The following is a 15,104-nucleotide window of genomic DNA, read 5'->3' on the forward strand; positions in this document are numbered from 1 at the left end:
TATGCCACGAATTTTCAAACCGGAATAACTTTTGAATGGAGAAACCGATTTTTACGCGGTTGGCGGTATTCGACGCAATTTTATTATTCTCATAAAGCCTTTTCAGGTTTTAATTGATCGAACCAAAAATTTCGGAGTAATCCCGAAAAAACACTTTTTTCGGTTTTCTTTCGTTCATGATATCAATATCACTCGATCGAATTAACCGATTTCGACCAGCTTGGTGGTGATCGACGTTTTTTTTTATTGTCTAGTGCTGATTATTTTTTGGAATCGATCGGTGAAGTCGTTTAAAAGTTATCCAAAAAAACCACATTTGAAAAAAATTTTCTTAGTTTTTTTAGGATTTCTCAAAATCTGCTGATCTGAATCGGTCTAAATTATACTTAAAATCTAAGTTTGGCCAAGCCCTTTCAAATGGCACCAACCGCGATAAAATCGAATCAACCGTTCAAAAGTTATAAGCGGTTCACTTACTTTCACACACACACACACACACACACACACACACACACACACACACACACACACACACACACACACACACACACACACACACACACACACAAACTCACACACACACACACACACACACAAACTCACACACACACACACTCACATACACACAGGGCTCGGTTTTGAGTCCTTTGCTGTGGAACATCATGTATGATGGTCTCCTGAGAGTTGCATTACCATCAGAAGTGAAACTTGTTGCATATGCCGATGATGTAGCGGTAGTGATTGTCGCGAAACACTTGGAAGAGATCAATCTGGCTTTCGATATCACATTTAGCCGGATTAATCTATGGATGGAGATGATGAAGTTGGAGTTAGCCAAGCACAAAACTGAATCTGTGCTCATCACCAGCAGAAAGATCGTAGAAAACATCAAGCTGAATGTCGGCGAGCAGGAGATCGCATCGCAACCATTTATCCGATATCTGGGGGTAACGCTGGATGCCCGACTGAACTTTAAACAACAGGTCGAACACGTAAGTGCTAAAGCATCAGCGGTGGTAACTAGCCTATCAAGACTGATGCCGAATGTTGGAGACCCGAAGCAGAGCAGGAGACTATTGCTGTCGTCAGTAGTCACATCAGTGCTCACATATGGAATATCCGTTTGGGCAGACGCGCTGGAGACCCAAGAATCATGGAGGAAAGCCGGACCGGTTTACCGATTAAGTGCACTGAGAGTTGCAAGCGCCTTCCGCACAATATCCGAGGAGGCAGTGTGCGTCATTTCTGGAACTCTGCCTCTTAGAGTCCTAGCTGAGGAAAGACGGAACCTATACCACCGAAAGAGGTCATCTACACTGAGCGCTGAAGAACTGAGAACTGAAGAGCGACAACATAGTATAGCAAGATGGCAACAACTATGGGATGCTGCGGAAAAGGGAAGATGGACTCATCGACTTATACCAAGGATTGACGTTTGGCTTAACCGGAATCACGGCGAGGCCAACTACTATCTGACCCAGATGTTGTCAGGACACGGCTGTTTCCGGGTACCTTTATCGAGTACCTTTATCGCTTTAAGCACGATAATTCCCCAGAGTGTCCGTCTTGCCCAAGAGTTGCTGAAAATGCGGAGCACGTTTTCTTTGAGTGCCCTCGTTTTAACCCACAGCGTGATGAGTTAGAGAAGATCCTGAACAAGAAAATCACACCAGAGTCAATAGTAGAAGAAATGCTGTCATCCGAAGCTGCCTGGAACGCCACAAGCACGTTTACCACCGAAGTGCTTACAGAGCTGCGTTCCATTGAAAGAAAAAGGGCAAATGACAGAAACTAGAAGGAAGGAAAAATAACACCTTAGCCACCAGAAGGAATAGCAGTAGCTAGATCCTCCCCTCACGAAGTAATGCCTGACGGCGGTTTCCATGAGGGATTAGAGAAAAGAAGAAAAGGGGTTTAGGGTTTAGTGGGTAGGGGCGTTAGCGTCGAGTTTTAGTATGACGCTGCGTCGAGTCGCCACATATCCAGGCCGAACAGCTATGCCTGGAATCCGTAAAAAGGATTTCCCCCCCCCTAAGATAAAAAAAAAAAAAAAAAACACACACACACACACACACACACATGCATACCTACATACATGCATACATACATACATACAGACATAGTAACAACATCGCGGAGGTAGTCAGGAAAGCTTCCTATGACCTCAAAACGTCGAGATCTGATGAAATCTCGATTTTCGAAAAACGGAGTAAACCAATAACTTCCTGATTTTTGAAAATCTTCGATTTTCTTAGCGGGAAGTTAAAAAGTGTTTCTTTTGGAATTACTCCAAATTTCTTAGTTTTATCAATTTAAAGCAATTGCAGGAACCAGATGGAAGGGTGGAATGAAGAAGTATTGCCTGGTGGCGACTCTAGACATCAGAAACGCCTTCAACTCCGCCAATTGGAAATGCACTATGCAGGCCCTCCAAGAGAAGAATGTACCAGAATACCTTCTTAAGATCGTAGCAAGCTACTTTGAAAACAGGGTTCTGAAGTATGACACGAAGAACGGTCCGAGGGAGTATGATATTACTGGAGGGGTACCACAAGGTTCAATTCTAGGCCCTCTCCTGTGGGATATTATGTATGATCTCACTTTTGAGCGCGTTAACCGGTGGATAGACGCAGTGAACCTGCAACTGGCGCAACACAAGACTGAGGCAGTGCTTATTACCAGCAGAAAAGTGGTAGAGACCATTAAGCTGAAAGTCGACGAACAAGTAATCACATCACAACCTTATATCCGATATTTGCGAGTAATGCTTGATGCCCGACTCAACTTCAAGCAGCAAGTCGAACATGTCAGTGCCAAAGCGTCAGTAGTGAGGGCTACTCTCGCACGACTGATGCCGAACGTCGGAGCCCCAAAGCAGAGCAGGAGGCTATTATTGTCATCAGTAGTCACATCGGTGCTCACTTACGGAATATCTATTTGGGCCGACGCACTAAAGACGCAAGAATCATAGAGAAAGGCTGGACCAGTATATCGTATAAGTGCCCTACGAGTAACTAGCGCCTTCCGCACAATATCAAAGGAAGCAGTGTGTGTTATTTCCGGTACTCTGCCTCTCAGAGTCCTAGCTGAGGAAAGACGGAACCTATATCAACGAAAAAGCTCAACCACACTGAGCCCTGAAGAACTTAGAAGGGAAGAACGGCAACACAGCATCGCAAGATGGCAACAGTAGTGGAATTCTGCAGAGAAAGCTCGGTGGACGTACCATCTCATACCTCGGATTGATGTGTGGTTCAACCGGAGTCACGGTGAGATCAACTATTCTATAACGCAGATGTTATCAGGACACGGATGTTACCGGAAGTATCTTCACCGCTTTAAGCACGATGATACCCCAGAGTGCCCGTCCTGTCCAGGGGTCAATGAAGATGCGGAGCATGTTTTCTTTGTGTGTCCACGTTTCAACCAACAGCGCGATGAGTTGGGGAAGATTCTGAAAAAGAGAACCCAACCAGAATCAATAGTAGAAGCAGTGTTGTCGTCAGAAGCTGCCTGGAACGCCACAAGCACTTTTGCTACAAAAGTGCTTACAGAGTTGCGATCCATTGAGAGGAAAAAAGCGAAAGACAGAATCTAGGAGAAAGAAATAACATCTTAGCCACCAGAAGGAAGAGCGGCAGCTAATTCCTCCCCCCGCGAAGAAATGCCTTACGTTGGTACCATGGGGGATCAGAGGATAGAAGAGAAAAGCGTTTAGGGTTTAGTAGGTAGGGGCGTCAGCGTCGAATTTTAGTATGACGCTGCGTCGAGTCGCCACATATCCAGTCCAAGCAGATATGCCTAGAATCCGTAAAAAGGATTCCCCCCCCCCCTAAGGAAAACACACACACACACACACACACACACACACACACACACACACACACACACATATACAGACATAGTGACAACCTCGCGGAGTAGTCAGGGAAGCTTCCTAGGACCTCAAAGCGTCGAGATCTGATGAAAACTCGATTTTCGAAAAACGGAGTAAACCAATAACTTCCCAATTTTTAAAAATCTTCGATTTCCTTAGCGGGAAGTTAAAAAGTGTTTCTTTTGGAATTACTCCAAATTTCCTAGTTTTGTCAATTTAAACTTGATGATTCGTCATGAAACTAAAAAAATTGCGTCAAATACTGCCAACCGCGTGAAAATCGGTGGATTCATTTAAAAGTTAGTGCGGTTTTTAAATTTTAAAAATATTGTTCTATGATACTTCTATCAGACTTTTAAGCTCGAAGTGCTCAAAATAACACATAAATTGTAGTTTTGAGCTCGAAGAACTCAAAAACGTCATTACTGCAGTTTTATGCACCTAGCTATGGAATTAGCGGGAAGTTGCACGGATGGCCTTCAGGGTCTACCGTTTTTCTCATTTTTTTTTTTATTTTTATTCATTATAGAGAATTGCGTATGACTCTATCAAGTACTATATCCATAAAATTAAGCAAAATAATTAATTAAAAGTAACAATGGGCTTACAGACCCATCAGACCCATCAGACCCAGCAGAAAAAAAGGGGGAAGTAAACTTTGCGGCCTAGGCCACGGAAAAAAGACGGTTTGGTAGAGTCTCTAGAAATGAGTATCTTTTTGGACGCTACCCAACGCTCAAAAGTTGAACTTTTGAAGCGAGCATAACAAAGAATTTTTTCGTTTCATGACTTGACAGGTCCTCATAGAAAATTAATTCCAGCTTCCGAAAATGTCCTCTAATTTGCTGTGCGCTCATTGGTAGCTGAAATATTAATAGTTGAAGACAAATGGACTTTTGCAAGAGTATTGCTTTTATGAAAGTAATATAATTCTCTTTAATTGTGTTTTATGAATTTTCTTGAATTTAGGAAAACTTTGTCAACTTTAGTGACATTCTGCGTTTAATTGGACAATCTAAACATTTTTGTTTTCAACTTTCTGAATTTATGACGTTGATGTGACATCGTTATGACGTTCTTATGACCAATGAAAGATTAATTTATGGAAATTCTGAAATTTTATCAAATTTAGGAAAAAATTCATCAATTTTCATGCAATCTCATCATAAATCTTAATGAAACTTCAGAAAAACGTATAAACTTAATCCTTTCCAATACTTAAATTCATATATATTTAAATAAACGTGTTTAATATTAATCGTGATGCAGACAAGTGAACAGCATCTAAGACTCCGAACTCAATGGACCCTAGTTCAAGCCCAGCACACGCCAGGATTTTTCAGCTCCCAATCTTCTTCCTCAGCATGTAATCAGTCTCGAAATTATTATTTGAACCTAAAACCGCATTATTAAATGTTACTTTTTTTTCAAAAAATTTTCTTTCGCATAATTAATTTTGACATCAGTTATATATCATAAGGACGTCATAATTACGTCATATAAACGTTCAAAACTGTCATGCAAGTGTCACACTTACATCATAGGTACGTCATACGTATTACGTAAGAATCTTACGTCAGGAAGTAGGAAATTATGAGTCATATATGACTCATATATGACTCATATATGACTCATATATGACTTACATCTTACGTAAATCATGACGTAGCATGACGTCATTATGACTTCAGTGACATAATAGTGTTCACTGGGTTATTACTAGATTTGTCATCTTGTTGATTATTATTTCTCTTGCCTTCTGTTAGTTCTTAGGCGCGAAAATTCAAATTAATAAAAAACAAATTTTCATGAAAATTTGACATTTAAAAATTAAAAATAAATAAATAATAATAATAATAATAATAATAATAATGATTTTTTTCTTATTTCATTTAATATATTTTAATTAAGAGTAAAATACATCTTTTAGCAAGAGGTGCCAAGGGCAATACACTTTAAATTATAATATTAGTATTTGACATAAATAAGTCAAGAAAACTGAATCTAAATAAAAACAGAAAAATAAAAAGAACCAGTAAGAGAGTAAGTGAGTATGAATTGTTATATAACATAAAAAAAGGTTGGGGTTTGACGATGAGAGGCATGCAGCATAGGGGATCTGGGGTCCGGTGTCAGGGTTGAAGGGCCCAGTTACGGAGCAGGATACATTTTCTTGTATAGTTATAGACAGCCAAAATTTCTCGTTCATTATAAGAGTTGAGAATATTAAGTACGTTTGTGTTGTCACCTGTTAACTGACTGAAGTAAAAGTTTCTATACGGAGTATACAGTAGACATTTCATAAGTAAGTGCTCTATGTTATCTAATTCCTGGAGGTTGCAGAGAGGACACATGTTGGGTGGATCAGGTTTGCAGAAGGTGTTTGAAAGTGTCAGGTAGCGAATGTATCCATTTACCAGTCGCAGCTGGGAGAAGATACGTTTGATTGAAATTGAGTATCGTGCTTGGAGGTAGGCTGGTTCATGGTCTTGTAATGGTCTATTGAATGTTAGTTGGGCAGAGGATGATTTTTTGTACGCTTCAAGATCATTGTTTCTTAGTAAGGCTCGGTACTTGTCGAACACTTCCGCAGTTTTAGATTCCCAAAGGTCCGGATCTAGGTTGGTGAATAGAGCAGCATGTCCACAATCTGTAAAAACTATCTAAGCTGGGTTTCCCAGTTGGATTTTGGGACAGAGCGCGTATCCACTGCCAAGTTAAAGGTTCTACGTAAACAGATTTTGACGATAATAATAATGATAATAATAATAATAATAATAATAATAATAAGCAAGCGGTGCTTGCTACGTGGCCTCCAAGCGGCGCATCTCGGGAAACGCAGACCATAACACCAGGTCTGTAGGCGAACGACGTAGCCGATGCAGTGGGCCAACTACCCACTGCATTGAAATACTGAGTTACAACAAGGCGTAATCTCAGAAGTGCTCCCCACAACCGGTCCTTTTCGGATGAGGACCATTCATCAGGTGGGAGGAGCACGCCGGACCCGATGAACGATGACGACCCTGGCGCTTTAAGGACTTACTTTAAGTGGACGGAGGAACTACGAGTCGACCTCTTGGTGTGCTACCAACGTAGCGAGCCGGGGGTGAGCGGTTATATGGCCCGGATGCACACTCTTTGGAGTGATATGCATCCGGAGCTAGAGCATTTTACGCCTAAACACCTGCGTAATTATGCCGCTTATCTTCGGCGTAATAGAAGATCGCTTGTGCCGGATAGAAGGCAGTCTAATAGACTTTCCTTTCCGGCGCAATTACACCAAGAGCGACGCCGTTCCTCCTTGGATGACAACAATCCCTTTATACGACGGCGAGTAAGTATATCTAAAAAGATAACTTACTCCCAACAACAGCTAGAAGCGGTAAATGAAGATCTCCGTGCAAACATCCTGGAGGATTCCACCCTGCTCACTGTGAGCCAGGTTGTGTATGGTGCAGCAGTTTCGGCTTTTCCGAGAGAGAGACATTGTCTCTCGATCGAGGCAAGGTTGAGACAGCGCATCTCACAACTTGGACTCAAAATTGACAGATCCCGGAAACAGGTCTCCCGCATTCAGTGTGTGATTGAGTTTGAAACAACTCAAAGAGCATACACGCCCCGAATTCGGCGCATTGCTGCTGAACTTCGGTGGCGTCATCACACACTGAATAAGAGTACTCTTCTTGTCATCAAGGAAGAGTCTCTCAATAAATTGCGGGCTTTAGTGACTGCCAAAAAGTCACTAGAGAAAAGGCTGAAGCGGTTGGTCGACAACTCGTTGTTTCGATCCAGCCCTTCACGCTTTCTGACACCAAAGACCGATGTTACCGGGAATTATCCAACACCTGAGCGGGTGGAAGCTTTTTGGACTGAGTTGTATGGAGATCAACCAAACGTGAACGCCAATACTCCAGCTCTGCACGACTTTAAAGCATTCTGTCGGGAACACCGTAGACAGAATGCTGATGAAGAGAGCCCTGCAGTCAGTGTGAATGAAGTTCGTTCAGCTCTAAATGGCAGCAAAAATTGGGCTGCCCCGGGACCAGATGGCATAAATGTCTTTTGGTGGAAGAAGTTTACTTCTACCCACCTCCATCTGGCCCGTATATTTACATCGTACATTAGAGCTGACGAAACGATTCCAGACTGGCTCGTGGAAGGGCGAACCGTACTGATACCAAAAAAAGGTGACTTGTCTGACCCAAAGAATTACAGGCCTATCACCTGCTTGAATGCGGTTTATAAAATTTTTACAAAAATTTTAAACAACCGTATTTTCCATGAGATAGAACCTGTATGGCAACAGATATATGAACAGCGTGGCAGCAAAAGAGGCCTGTCAGGTTGCAAAGAGAACTTGATAGTTGATCGATGTGTCACACAAGATGCGATCTACTATCAACGCAACCTGTCAATGGCCTGGATCGACTATCGCAAGGCATTTGACTCAACTTCTCATGAGTTGATTTTATATCTCCTCAAATGCCTGGGGGTCAATCCTGAAATAGTGGAATGCATTCGGCGTACAATGCAGCTCTGGCGAACGCGTTTTCACATTGGAAGTGGAAACGCATTGCACATAACCGGAGTTGTAGAGTACAAACGAGGGGTCTTCCAAGGTGATTCCTTGAGCCCTCTGCTGTTTTGCATCTCACTGCTGCCTATATCTGTTGCTCTCCGTAAAACTCGTGGGTACTCTGTGGGGCCTCCGGGTGATCGAAAATACTCGATTACCCATCTGCTTTATATGGATGACCTGAAGCTGTATAGTGCTGATGAAGATCATCTACAGGCGGCCCTTAACATCGTAGCAGAGTACACTCGGGATGCCGGAATGTCTTTTGGGTTGGACAAGTGTGCGGTCGTACATCTGGCGAGGGGTAAGTGCTCTGTTACGGGTGATGATGTCGAGTTGGTAGATGGGAGCGTTTTAAGACAATTAGACGCCGGAGAGTTGTATAGATATCTAGGAATGGAAGAACACCGCATGCATGCGGTCTCCGAAGTCCAAGAAACTCTCCGTAGCGAGTATGTTAGGAGACTCCGGAAAATTTGGTCCTCCGAACTTTCCGGCAAAAATAAAGTCTCCGCTACTAACACGCTCGCTGTCCCAATCTTACTATACTCTTTCGGTGTCTTAAAATGGGCCCGAAAGGATCTGCGAGATCTTGACATCAGAACCCGTAAGACTATCAACATGAACCGGAGCATGCACCCCAATTCATCAGTCGCCAGATTATACCTCTCCCGGTCGATCGGTGGGAGAGGTTTGCAGAGCTTGGAGCGGCTTCACGATCGTTTAGTCCTGGGTTTAACACACGAAGTTGTCAATTTCACTGCAGATGAGGATGACTTTCTTATGCAAATTGTTCATAAACATGAGAATGCGCATAAGGGGTCGTTCTTATATAAGGCAGCAATATATGCGGCAAGAACCCTTGGTCTTGGAGAAATAAACGCTCTTATGGAACTCCGAAAGGAGGAATTCAAGAGCGCCATCAGGAACGCCGAGGAAAAACTACTCCTAGGCAAACTGATGGACAAGTCTATGCACAGCGTGTTCTTCAAACACGTGCGTGATCATGGCTTGTCCACCCAGCTGACGTTTTCCTTCTTAAAGTCAGCTGGCCTGATGTCCGAGACTGAAGGGTTCATATTTGCTTGCCAAGATGGTGTCATTAACACTCTAGAGTACCGTAGCAAGGTGCTCCAGGTGCAGCTCCCGGACACGACCTGCAGGGCGTGTAAACAACATCCGGAGACGCTTATGCACATTTTGTCAGCATGTCCTACTACTATCTTCGTCACCGCTACGGTATTGACGTGACACCGGTGCTGCCTTATCTGCCAGGAGATATTCCCCAGGTTGTTGAGAATGACAGTTGCAAAATTTATTGGAACATGCCGTTTGCAACAACTCGGCGGATAGATCACAACAAACCTGATATTGTGCTCTTCGACAAGGCTACTCGTGACATTTATGTCATTGAGTTCTCGGCCCCGGCTGAATACAACATCTCAGCCAAAGAAGAGCACAAAAGACAGATATATCAGGATCTCCTGTTTGAAATTGGCAAACTTTACCCAGGTTACCGTGTCAAGCTCGTCGTCCTGATTGTTGGCGTCCTCGGAGGGATGAAACAGTCTTTTGTATCCTCACTTGCCAGAGTTCCAGCTTGCTCATCAAAAGCTGAATTCTTGGCGGTCAGGATGCAGAAGGCTGTCATACTAGGTTCCCTCCGTCTACTTAGGAAAATGACTTTGGCCTACTGTGATCACTAATCGCCTTGTTGTGCGGAGTGGTCCAGCAGTAATGGATGCAGCTCAGGCTGGGCCCTCGGAGAATCGGACTCCGGGGACAACCCCCCTGAGCATTTAATAACATAATAATAATAATAATAATAATAATGGAGGACCCGTTGTACTGGGTTAAAGAATGGTCATACACGGTTAGACTTTATCAAGTTCGATCACGCATACCTATTTTTTAAGTGGTCAGAGCTACTTGGCTGTACATGGCTATGTATGATCATGCATGATTTTTTATTTGGAGCAGCTTGATCATGCATGATTGAATGGGTCTGTTTGACGTCAACGATAAGTACGTTTTCATCAGATTTATTATACATGACTGATCATTTCTTTGCTCACAGTTAATTATGACTGATAATTGAATATTCAATCGTTTATGAACTGATAAAATTATTGTAGAGTCTAATATTTAATAATATGGGAAAATTTTCTATTGTTATAGAATTCAACTATTCCAATTATTAGTGGATCTTCACTTCAGCTAGTCGACTGGATTACAGTAGGTATTACTCTCTTAGCTTCAGCTGCTATAGGAGTTTATTATCGTTTTACAGGAGGACAGCAAAAAACTGCTGAGGTGAGAAGATTTAGAATGTTATCACCCCATTGAAAAAATTTTGACCTATAATCATATATATTCATACATAATTGTTGATATATGATCAGATCTAAAAATCTGCCGGGTCCAATCATATGTTTACGTCTGATCATACATAACCATGCAAAATCAGTTATATATGGTTAGATCTAAAAACTAATTTAGTCTAGTTATTTCTAATTATGTATGTGGTTCTTCCAATCAATACAAAATTTGATATAAACATAACTCTATTTGATATGAACTACCCGGGAAAAAAATAAAATAAATCTACGTACATCTAAATTTTGGTGAGTTTCTTGTTACCTGATCTTATGCAAGGCACATACGTGAATGACGACTCTAGAAACTCAGGGTTTTGGACAAGGTTCTGCAACAAAAATCTAGCTCGATGACGTGTTCCTTGGGTAGTGCAATTGTAAAAAAATGGCGGCTCAGCTTAGAATACCCTAGAAAAATTGGGACAACATTTTTATTTCCGAATTTTTTGAAGTAATATTGAAAATTATTTTATACTTTTTTACTTTTACGAAAAAAATTTTAGTTAAGAAATTACAAAAAATTCTTCTTTCCAAAATGTTTCTCAAATAATTGGAATCAACTTTCAATACTATTTTCCTTAAGTGAGAATTTTTTTCAATTTTCTAATAGAATATAAATAAATATCAGTCAGATCTGATTCGGTATAATTATGTACGAATATATTTAGATCCGTGCATAATTATACTAGTGGAAAAAATTACGAGATCAAAAAAATTCCAAATTTATAGTCATTTTTCAAGTGGCTGTTTAGTCAGTAGAGATTTTTTCTCTTTTCTGCTAAAATTAAACATTCTTAAATTTTTTTTTGAATTTAATTGAATAAAAAAAAATTAGGAAAACGGTTGACCTTAAAGGCCATCCCTGCAACTTCCCACTAGATCCGTTAATACCTGGGCGCTTAAAATTGCACCTACGAAATACAATCTATGTGTTGTTTCGAGCTTTTCGAGCTCAAAAAGATACCCTTTCTATGCTTTTGGGCTCTTTGAGCTCAAAATTCTGATAGAAGTTTCGTAAAAAAGTAATTTTTAAATTTTCAAGCACAATAACTTTTGAATGAACGAACCGATTTTTTCGCGGTTGGCGGCATTCTACGCAGTTTTTTAAGCCTCATAAAGAATTTCTAAGTTTTTATTGGTCAAACTATAAATTTCGGAGTAACTCCGAAAAAACACTTTTTTCGGTTTTCTTTCATTCACGATATCTCTCGAACGAATCAACCGATTTCGAGTGGATTGGCGGCGATCGACGTGGTTTTTCAAGGTTAAGAGCTGAATAGTTTGAAATCGATTGGTGAAGCCGTTTGAAAGTTATTCCAAAAAAACCACTTTTGAAAAAATTTTTTTTTAGATTTCCTAAAATTTCTTAAAATCTATCGATCCTAATCAGTTTAAATTGACAAGAAATCTAAGTTTAGCCAAGCCATTTTGAATGGAACCAAACTCGATGAAATCGGTTCAACCGTTCAAAAGTTATAAGAGGTTTACATACTTACACACACACACACACACACACACACACACACACACACACACACACACACACACACACACACACCTCGTGTCAGGCCTCCTGGGTCGCGCATCGGGCGCCTCCCCAGGTGGCGGATAGGGGAATGCCCGGCATATGTGCACATCAGATGCGTCGGGTACCGAGGAAATAGAGTACTCGGGGTGGACCAAAACCTAGCAAAAGATGATATGAAAATGACAGATCAATTTCAAACATCGTCCACGGTGCAGAGGGAGGATACCTCAGTGCCGGCGAGGAAAGGCGTGCAAACGGGCCTGAACTCGTCGTTATCAAGTTACCGTTTGAACAGCGGAGTAGACCCCATGGCTCTGCTGTCTAACAATGCTAGTAAGGTTACAGGGAGTACGAAATCAGCCTAGATGGCAGAGAACGGACAGCTGAGCAACATTCCTCCAAAAAGTGAAGGACCTTTTGCTCCTGTCACTAATCAAACCTACCGAGGAAGAATCAACTCTGTACTGACCGTTACAAGCCAACAGTCACCAATGGAGAGACTTGGCATCAAGATCGAAGAGTTAGCCGACTTCATAAAAGACAAGAAGAATCTCCATTATGAGATCAGAAAATTGGTTGTGTCTATTAGGACGGCATATAGTCTGGCCAACAAATCACCAACGACGTCGGCGTCAACGACTCAAACATCTCCGAGTCTGAGCAAAAAATCACAGCCACCTCTGGTCACTCCTAAGAAATTATCACAGCAAGGAGAGGGCAACAACAAGAAGAGGCCGCTGTCCACGCCCAGTCCTCCCACAGAAATTGACAAGCCAGCACAGAAAAAAACAGCCCGGAATGATACCTGGACCAAAGTGACTCGGCAAAACCAGAAAAAGAAAGAACAGGAGCCAGCGGCTCAATCTGCTACAGCCCAAAACCAGCCAAACAACAGTGGCTCCAAGAAACCGAGGAGAAAGGAGACAAGAACTAAAGCTGTGCTTGTCCAACCAGCTGAAGGGCGAACATACGCCGATCTCCTCAAGGAAATCAAGGCCAAGGTAAGCCCTGTTGAGACGGGCGTAGACATAAAGTCTATTAAAAAGACGAAACACGGAGGCGTTCTCCTTGAAATGGCTCGAAAGACCAAAGACAGCAAGGCTTTCACTAATGCAGTAAAGGCAGCCACTGCAAACATCGGCACAGTCAAGACGCTAACACCAACAACAACGATCGAGATCCTCGACTTGGATGAAATCTCTACCGAGAGCGAAGTCCGTGAAGCACTTAAACGTGAATTCACTGATAGCCTGGAGTTCAAACGGGTAAATTTGACAAAACCCATACCACGAGGCAATCGGGCAGCCTTCTGCGAAGTAGACGAAGCCAGTGCGATCAAGGCCCTTGACAAGGCCCGTATAATGATCGGTTGGGTGAACTGTTGTATACGCTCAGTTGCAAAAGTAACACGCTGTTTTAAATGTCTTTGGTTTTGGACACCTTCGGCTTCGGTTTCACAACGCGACCTTTCTAAGCGGAAGTGGAATGCCAAGAGGCTTGATCCAGAGGCATTGCAAGCTTCACTTGCACGAAGCTGGTCTATCCTTCAGAATAACCCGACTCCGGATACCTGCAGCGGGACGGAAAAGGCAGTGCTAAATACGATGAAGGAAATTGCTGCCGCATGTGACGCCTCTATGCCGCGGCTGAAAAATAGGAGTTTTCACAGGCCGGCGTACGGGTGGTCAACAGACATAGCAGAACTTCGCAAAAGATGCCATAAGCTACGTCGCCTCGCAACGAGAGCCGCGAAACGCTCCCCAAGCGAGGACTTGTATTCAAAAGAGTACAACCAGGCCAAAAAGACGCTAAACCGAGCCATTGAAGCATGAAAAGCGATATTGTGGAAACAGATCTGTAATGATCTCGACAAGGACATCTGGAGCAAAGCCTACCAAATTGTCACCAAACGACTTGGAAAGGCTTCACCAGAAGCGCCGAAGTCTCCTGCCTTAAAGGACAGCATTGTAGCGGAGCTTTTCTCCAAACACCCGCCGCGGGAGAAGAAACACCATTGATGCCGTCGAGACTTGGCTCGATAAACACCACTTGAAACTCGCCAAGCACAAAACCGAGATGGTCGTTCTGACTCGTCAAAAATAGTTCCCAAAACCATTCGCTGTGGACATGGGAGGAACAACACTAACGTCAACAAGGGTCCTGCGCTATCTGGGGGTAATGATAGACGAGAAACTATCTTTTCATGAACACCTCGATAATGCATGCCAGAAAGCCAGCAAGACGGTGTCTAGCCTAGCAAGAATTATGATCAATACCATGGGACCAAGAACAAAAAAGAGAAGAGTTCTTCTAAAAGAAGTCCACTCGGTACTGCTTTATAGAGCTGAGATATGGGCAGACATTTTAAAGCAGAAGACCTACCGGCGAAAGATAGCAGCAGTACAGCGGCGAGGCGCTCTCAGGATTGCCTGCGCCTACCGCACAGTTTCCACAGTGGCTGTATTGGTCATTGCGGGAGCCACGCCCATCGACCTATTAGCGTTCGGGAGAGTTAAACTCTATGATGCTAAAGATAGTGACGAAAATATGAAGAACGAAAGAACAAGGATAAAGGCGGAAACGCAGCAAGAGTGGCAGGACCGATGGACATCGGGAGAGACGGGCAGATGGACAGCGCGCCTGATGCCAAACATCAACGTCTGGCTTTCTCGGAAACACAGGGACACGGACTTCTTCCTGACCCAGCTATTGACGGGACATGGGCAGTTGAATGCCTATCTTTTT

General features: G+C 42.7%; 1 protein-coding gene across 1 annotated transcript in view; it reads left to right on the forward strand.

The window, feature by feature from the left end:
• LOC123272696 (putative sodium-dependent multivitamin transporter) overlaps positions 1-15,104 on the forward strand; it is a 38,138-nt gene that overhangs the window by 3,333 nt on the left and 19,701 nt on the right. Inside the window, exon 2 of the mRNA XM_044739658.1 lies at positions 10,635-10,769. Coding sequence (XP_044595593.1) covers positions 10,635-10,769 — 135 coding nt within the window. The remainder of the gene's footprint in view (positions 1-10,634; positions 10,770-15,104) is intronic.

This window comes from Cotesia glomerata, linkage group LG10 (genome assembly GCF_020080835.1).
Source record: "Cotesia glomerata isolate CgM1 linkage group LG10, MPM_Cglom_v2.3, whole genome shotgun sequence".
Lineage (NCBI taxonomy): Eukaryota > Metazoa > Arthropoda > Insecta > Hymenoptera > Braconidae > Cotesia > Cotesia glomerata.